General features: G+C 44.5%; 1 protein-coding gene across 4 annotated transcripts in view; it reads left to right on the top strand.

The window, feature by feature from the left end:
* The first annotated feature begins 2004 nt into the window (after positions 1 to 2004).
* The window catches only part of LOC132462467 (rho GTPase-activating protein 12-like), a 42443-nt gene continuing 36067 nt past the window's right edge, over positions 2005 to 8380 (top strand). For 3 of the 4 annotated variants that reach the window (XM_060058023.1, XM_060058021.1, XM_060058020.1), the window contains exons 1-2: positions 2005 to 2227; positions 5444 to 6183. In XM_060058023.1, the coding sequence (XP_059914006.1) occupies positions 5527 to 6183 (657 nt within the window). In that variant the 5' untranslated portion in view covers positions 2005 to 2227; positions 5444 to 5526. The remainder of the gene's footprint in view (positions 2228 to 5443; positions 6184 to 8380) is intronic. The other variant, XM_060058022.1, reaches the window with a different exon arrangement.

Below are 8380 nucleotides of genomic sequence, written 5' to 3'. Positions count from 1 at the left end.
AGCATTTAACAGACCCAAACAATGGATAGGGCGTTTAGTAGGCCTACGGTCCATCACCGTTGCTTCTTTCCCCATAAAAAATAAGTCAGTATTTAATTTGTGGATTTACCTTTGAGAATTTCCTATTATAGGCTACTGTGTAAAATGCTGTTTAGAATTAACATTGGGATCAAGAAAGGAAAGACCCGCTCCCATGGGGATCACACAGGCAACCGGGGTGTGGAGCGTCGTCTCTCCGACCCCTGATGCGGAGGATCCTAGGAAAATGTGTTTTTGGGCTGCTTAGAATAAGCACAGTGCAATAATAACAGGATCACAGGCCATTGCATCCTGTATGACGTATATTCCAGGCTCCTTCCAAGATCAGCCTTGAAGATCAAGAGCCCAAACAAAATCAAACACGGTGCTGCTGCTACTGCTGTGGCTGCTACTTCGAGGGAAGTCACTCCGCAAAAGTTTTTCATTGATCAAACCAAAGTAAATACAAAGGAGACAAATGCACATTTTATTCTTGATCTAATAACACAATAATTTGATTCAAACTAATTTCCATGTCCTTAGAAAGGATGTCTAAGACAAGGGCCCCCAAATTTTCCTTATTCAAGAAATGTCTTTCAATATAGCCTATAAATAAACCAACTAAATTGAAATGATAATTTTTGATCCAATCTAAAATCTTTAGCTTTTATCAAACCACTATTTAATAAACTAAACGTATTTATTAAATTGTTAAAGCCACTTGCATTGTGGTTTTCTGCTTGTTTTATGTTTGTGTTCACCAGTAAAAAAAAAAAATCCATTCCTTTATTGTTCACATACATTTCACAGGTAGGTGCCTACGTCAAGGAAAAGAAAATATATTCTAGCCAATCAGATCACTCAAAATGTTTTCTTTGGCCAAATCGGATTGCTTGAAAAAACAATTTGTTTAGCAAAGGAAATCGCTCGAAAAAATATAAAATAAGTAGGCTATATATTTTAAAGAAATTGGTCAATCGGATAACTCTAGAAAATAACATTTATTTAGCCAATTAGAAAAAAATCGTAGACATCAGATCGCTCGAATTTTCTTTTATTCTAGACAATCAGATCGCTTGGAAAAAAATAAGAGTTGGTTCGTGAGGAAAGTGATGGGCTGGTGGTAAAAATGAAAAAAAAAAAAAACCTATGCAGTCAAAACATTTGACAACTTATTTTAAGTTAGTTAATCTTTTCAAATGATTGAACACAGATGAGTGGTAGTGATAGGCTAGATGAAAAAGGACATGCCAATACTGCGAACGGCAAATTATTCGGTTCAACCAGATTGGTTAGGGCGCCACCAAATGAACAAGTTAGTGGCACTGCCAGCAGTAGAAAATGTAAGTCTTGAGCCCTAATCTTACTATGCTAGCCTATAGCCTATACTTTATGACACCGCAAGAGCTCCTTGCACAACTCACACGCTCGTATTTGCGACATTCTTCTATTGCATGATGCATTCAAGTTCAAGCCATTTGGAGAGATATTTGTACATAGGGTACATTCTACATGAATAAAAAAAAAAATTTGTTTAGTTAACGTATTGGGGTAGAGATGGTGAAGTTCCGTATTCATTTATATATTTTGTTTCGTTTCGGTATTTTGGTCGTTCTTTACAGCTTTTGTAAAGAGGCAACCCAAGTAAAGAGGCATCTTTAAATATAAAGGCATAAATGTCTCCAACATGGCAAAATAACACACTGGAACGTCATCCTCCACCAGATGGCGCCAAATATTTACATAATGCGTGCGTGTTTTCGTGAGCGCGCGCAGCCATCCCGTCCTGTCCATGCTCATACCATGGGCTCAGACCCACAGGTGGATTCGTGCGTCGTGCAAGCAAACAAATCTTAAATGCGCTGCAGTGCGAAGACAAAACCGTAGCTCCCCCCCACCACCACTAGATGGCGCGAACACCCTTTGTTTATGATGTATCCCTGACACCTGAGCGCTCCGGGGAAGCTCGAGAGCTGGCAGGCGTGAATAATAAGCGGGAGCGAGCGCTGCTCTGGGAACGCCAGAGTGAGACAGATAGGAGCGCTGCGTTCACATACCTTTGGAAAATAAGTAACTAGTGCACACGGGAACGGGTGGTGGACACTTACTAGAATTAGGAAGTAACTCAACTTGAATATATACAGGTTCTGTTCATATAACTGAGGCGATCTCCGGTTTCTACTAGGAACGAGTCTCGTCAAAGGAAAAGGTAAATATCGTTTCTTTACTTCCTAGTCTCGCCCTGGGACACTGATTAAAGCTTAGCTCCGAGCTTATTAGCTTGCTAACCTTAGCGACGGCTCAGTACCTGTCTAGTCAAGCTCAGAGGTGTAGTCAGTGTTTACGGGGGGGGGGGGGGGGGCAGGTACGTGGATTCATTTCCTTACGTCCTTTTTCCTGCCTGACCAAACTCCTGACTCTTCTGACACCGATCAGACCATTGGTAGCAAATCTGGATTAGACCCCTGGTACCAGATCTGGATCAGATCCCTGGTACCAGATCTGGATCAGATCCCTGGTACCAGATCTGGATCAGATCCCTGGTAACAGATCTGCATCACTATGTTAGTCCCAGGTAGGCGATTGCGTCATGAAAACGTCGCCGTCGCAAGAAAATAAAGAACAAGGTGTCTGAAAATAAGTTGCTGTGAATTCGAAACGTGTACTGGTGATTGAGAGTCTGTGTACCTGGGTGGTCGATTCCTTGGCTTATTCCCCATCATGTACAGAGCAGTCAAACACGACCTTCTCTCCTTTTCTCTTGCCATTTAGGAAACATTGTAGGCCTACTTTACAGAAGAGCTCGGCACCTTTAGTATAATGGCCCGTTTGTTGTTATTCGTGGCAATTCAGGGTGAAACGTGGGATGTGCTAACTAAGGTATATTTAGCTGAATTGAGGCACCTTGAGAAACCTATTAGGGCTGGAATGGGTTTGGCACTGACTCAGTTATGTGATTCCAAACAGTAAGTAAGCACATCTTGTATACTTCAAAATACCTCGTAATTTGATCGGTAGCCAACTTCCAATGGTAGAGTATAACGATTCAAAACTAAACATAGGGCACTTGTCAACCCTGTTATGGAGGACGAGTCACGCTAGTGGAGCGAGGACTTGACTCAACTTGCCTGCACGTTTTTCAAATATAAATCTCCTTCCATTGGGCTTCCATTGGCTTGGTCTAGTGAGATGGAATGGTGTGCAGGTTATGCCTGTCAAACACTCCTCTACTGCCTCACAGCAGTCTGAGAGCTTTCCCATCGTTCTCTGTTTTTATAAATAGAGCAAGGAAATGACCTGGAACATTCAGAGATGAACACCTATGAGGCACCCACCACGATTCATCCGTTTAAAAAGGGTGATTTGTATACATAGGTTGTCTTCCACCTGACCAACATTGAGATGAGCATATGTAGGCCTATATTCGCATAAAATAAAGCCAAACGCAATCAAAAATGTACAGTGTGTAAATGTACACAATTCTAATAAAATACACAACTTAGACCCAGGCGTGGATCCAAACTCCTATAAAAAGGTTCACATGAGTGGGGTTCTGAAACACTATGCCGGCCACAGCTTGCTGCTCTGTTAAATGCATTAAGGTTGACCTCAACAGCGCCTTTTATTTTTGGTAAAGGGTGCAGATGATCATCTCCAACAAAGCGTTAAACTATTGGGTTTAGACTGTAACATGGGAAGTAGGACCAAATCACTGTTGCTAAAATAACCATCTTGAATGTTTGGCACAATAAAAGTGTTTGTGAATTAGTGGATGGTGGATTCTTTTGTACAAAACCCACCGTTTTTAGTACAAAACTTAAACTTTTCAAACAATTCTACGACACTCTCAATCTGTTCCAATATTGATAATGTAGACTCTATAGCCAATATTTTCTATAGATTCAATTTGTATTGAGTAGCCAATCGTCTGTACAGTTGATCGAAATGAATCAATGATTTACTCAAATGATTTGATCGGAACAAGCCAAACGGCTGGCCTTTCATGACTATTCTATCCTGTCTAATCTACTAATAGGCTATGTTTTTGAAAACTGTTTATTTACAGTTTGGAGTTTCAGACTTCTCATTGCTTCATGTTCGTAGTAGAAGTAGCAGCTGCAGAATGTTTTAACATAGAAAGACTATTCCTGATATTTCCAAACCCATCACTTCCTATGCCGCACTATTAGCCAATATCCTGCCATTGCATAGAAGCTACGCTAAACAGTTAGACAATAAAAGGAATTAATTTTATGGGCTTAGAAAGACAAATGAAAATATTGCCTAAGAATTGATAAGATAGCATAGGCCTATATGGTGATGGGTAAACAAGAGCCTTTTTAATGTGTTTGAGGACCATTGCAGGATTTCTTGTAACAAGTGATGTGGGTGAAATATTGGCAAATGATGGAAACTCTGGTTTGTGTAATATCTTTGTGGGTATGTGGGGTGTGATATCTGAATGGCTTCTGGCGCTGTGTTTGATTTACATTCACATTTAGGGCGCTATTATCCAAAGCTACTTACCATAATTATGTTTGTCAGAAGAAACTGAAATATGTTTTTGTTCTGATTCCTATTGGATCAGAACAATATAAAATTAAATTTAGTATGCTCTACTAAACAGAGATAATTGCTCTGTTGCTGTTTGTTGATGTTTCTGTGGTTCCTCATGTATTATTTAATCTACGTGTCTAATATATAAGTAAAAGGCAAACAAAGGCCCTTTTTTTAAATCAACATTCTCCTATTGTTATTATGTGGCAGAATCTGATAAAAGACCTGAGCTACATATGATTCAACTTCAAATTAACTACTGACTGGTAGGCCTGACCTTTCACGTGGTCTCATCATGGCCTCAGTATGAGCATTAGTCAGAAATGGAAATGGCATGACCCCCCCCTCCTGTCAGACCTGCTAACTGAATTGACAAGTTAAAAGGTTAAAGGTTAAAGAGGTAAGCCTTGGAAGGCCATGATGGTCTTGTGGACCTAACGTACTCCAGTCCAGGATCTCGACCCAGTAAACACTGTGTTGTGTTCCCCTGTTGATGCGCTGAGAAAAAAGATAAAGATTCTTCAATTGAAGGTTGAAACTACAAAACAACGTTTAAGTGAGGCTTTCAGCCAGGGAAGTTCTCTGCTGTGGTTGTCCGGTCAGTAAATATAGGGCTGGGCAATTTGGCAGAAATCTAAAATATCAGATTTTTTCAAACCACACCCGTCAATTCTAATCGCAAAAATTAACAAAAGCAAAATTTGCTTGCCAGACTCTAAACACTCCATTTCATTTTTTTTCAATAATTGATTTTCTTTATAAAAGATAGATTATTGACCATGAATTCAAATGGCGAAAAAAAAAATCGATTAATCGCCCAGCTCTAATTAAATATTGTTCCCCCCCCCCCCCCCCCCCCCCCCCCCAGCCTTGCCCCGGACTAGCATGTTGTTGTGGATCTCGTCTTCCCTGCTGCGGTGAGGTGCCAGGGGGGCTCCAACGAAAGGCGCCATGGCGGACCTGCCCATCGCCCCGGGCCAGGTGTACATCGAGGTGGAGTACGACTACGAGTACAAGTCCAAGGAGCGGCTGGTCAACATCCAGCAGGGCGACTGCTTCCTGCTGGTGAAGAAGACCAACGAGGACTGGTGGCAGGTGAAGCGGGAGGAGGGCTCCAAGGCCTTCTACGTGCCCGCCCAGTACGTGCGGGAGGTGCGCAAGGCCCTCATGCCCCCGCCCAAACCCATCCACCCGGGGGGGCCCACGGGCCACGCCCGCTCCAAGCCCGGCACCCTGGAGCTGGAGCCCCCCGCGGAGCCGGGCGTGAGCTGGCGCGCGTCGGGCTACCGGCGTGAGCCCTCCTCCCCCACGTCGCCCGGTCACGTGACCCCCCCCGCCCCCCGGAGAGACTCCTCCAGCCACCAGCCCCCCCACAGCCCCTCGGACCCCCACCGGGGCCTGGCGGACGGAGCCGGAGGCCCCCCCCCCCCCTCCCAGCACGGCAACAAGGGGGGAGGAAGTGACACGCTTCCGCGCTCCCGCGCCCGCTCGCCGGACGCCGGCCGGCAGCCGCTGGACGTGGACTCGGCCGGGGAGAGCCTGGAGCGACGCACCAACGACTCGGAGTCCGGAGACGAGCTGAGCGGCAGCTCCACCGAGCACCTGCAGGTGAGAGAGAGAGAGAGAGAGAGAGCAGGACGTTAGGGCCACTCTGTTAGCGCTGGGCTGCAGTTTGACCCTTCATGCTTGTTTCCATGCAGACGGTTGCTACAGCCTGATCTATACACACAGAGTTTAGATTCTTTTTTCACCTTTGTATGATATTCACCACGTTGTTGTTTTTTTGACGGCGTAGTTAAGGCGGCAGGCGTGTGTCGCTCCGGCGGCCCGCCTGAGCTGCTCAGTGCTGTGGGAAACCCCGACATATCATGATCTATTTGGCCCTATTGCCCCGGTGTCAGGAACACTTGGATGAGGGATTAGCCGGGCTGGCTGGTTTGTGTCGGCGATCATTAGTCCAGCTCGCTACAGGACAAAAGATCAGCGAGAGAATGGAAAACTAGGTCAGGATGGCACTGCCATTACATCTCCAACAGCCCCCCCCCCTCCTCCCCTCTCCGCTGTGAAGGAGAGCTTTGCTTGGGGTCGCTCGCATGTCTGAAGATGGGTTGGATGTTTCCCTGGGGTATGGTGTTATATCACCGGTGTAACCGAGCATAAATGATCTGATGTCTGCATGAGGCAACTCGATGTGTTCCTAGCGTACCATGGGGACAGCTGTAAATCTGTTGGCTCATGTCTTATTAATGAACGCTTGTTTTGGTGTAATACTCCAGCCGAGGTAGTAAACGACACGGTGAGATGAAAACATGGACTTTGTGTGTCTGATGGCAACTTTTTGTGTGCCGGTTCTCCTGACAGCCAATCCTCGAAATGAACTGCATTCAATCAGAAATACCTCCTTCACGTCGGACACATAATACTCGGCTTGCAATGTTTTGTAACTTTTTGCGCTGCTTTTACTTCGCGTTATGTGTCAAAATGTGTGGTGCGACGTAATTTTGTCAGACACTGTTGATCGTTAATACATGTCGGTCCCCCTGTGAGATCATAGCGAAACAAGAAGAGGAAGCCTGAAACTGCCAAGTCAGTCAGTGTGAGAACCATCCGATGAACGTGAATGACCGGGGGAGGGGGGGGGTATATTTTGCCGCTAACTCTGTATCCTTATATAGCAGTCACTTAACGACTGCAGAGTTCCTGTGAGTCAGTTGTTTTTTTGTGTAACCTGTGGTCAGGTTCTGGCCTTAGTCCTGTGTTTGTGAGTAGAAGCCCCTTAAATTCCCATTTTCCTATTTGTTGTCGATAAATGTATCGGCACTAAAACAATAACTAGTAAATGTATTTGTTATAATTGAATTGTAATTGATCTATCAAGTAAACGTTTGTGCTGTTATTTATTTACTTTCATGTGAATGTACATGTGTGATGTACAGTAAAAATACCTCATTGTCTGTTCCAGCCCTAGTATTTATTGCAAAATTCTTTGGCAATAGCCACAAACTATTTAACATAATTTCCCATAATGGCAATTTGAACTCTGCTGTGTATTTAAGTAGACTCACTAATACTCTATTGTTTTTCCTAGTCTGTATTTTGAAAAATAGGGTTTTTCAACAATTATCACAAGGTAATACTTCTATAATAAATTGCCTATCCTCCCTATAGCTGAAGTAAAAAGCTAATAGCAAGTAAGGGAACAGAAACTGAGTTACGGATGAGCGGAAAAACACTTAATAGAATATCATAAACTGGTATAGTTTTGTTGTGATTTAAGATGTTGGAGAGGTGTGTGTTTGTGCTGGCCGTTGTCCCGGTGCCAGCTGGCAAACGCAGGGTCTTGTGCTAAGCCAGCCAAGAAGTGGCTCTGCCATAAGCCTCCCTGGCCAGCCCGCTGTGGCTGGGACCGGATGGAAGACACTTTGTCACTACTTTCTATGTGACCTAGTGGGCTATACCCCCCGCATGAATACCTCCTCCTCCCCCCCCCCCCCCCCCCCCCAACCACATCAGTCTTTCTGTTCCTCCTTTACGAGCAGCGGAACATTCCTTTTTATAACCACGGCCACATTATGACTAGGACTATCTTTTTAATAGGGCCACAGAGGAGTGTTCTCTCTCCACGGTGGTGGAGAGAGATGGTGGTGGTGCAAATCTACAATCGATTTGAACGTTTTTCTTCTCGGAGCACAAACGCTCAGATTTCCAACGAGCGCTCTCGGCATTGATCTTGTCGTGACAAACGGGGCGCCTATGATCTGCGCCCTCGCGGCTCCTACTCCCTCTCCCACAGCTGTCCTTGTAG

The sequence above is a fragment of the Gadus macrocephalus genome, chromosome 8 (genome assembly GCF_031168955.1).
Source record: "Gadus macrocephalus chromosome 8, ASM3116895v1".
NCBI lineage: Eukaryota > Metazoa > Chordata > Actinopteri > Gadiformes > Gadidae > Gadus > Gadus macrocephalus.
The sequence above is the reverse complement of the archived record's forward strand: the minus strand, read 5'-3'. Positions and strand labels throughout refer to the sequence as shown.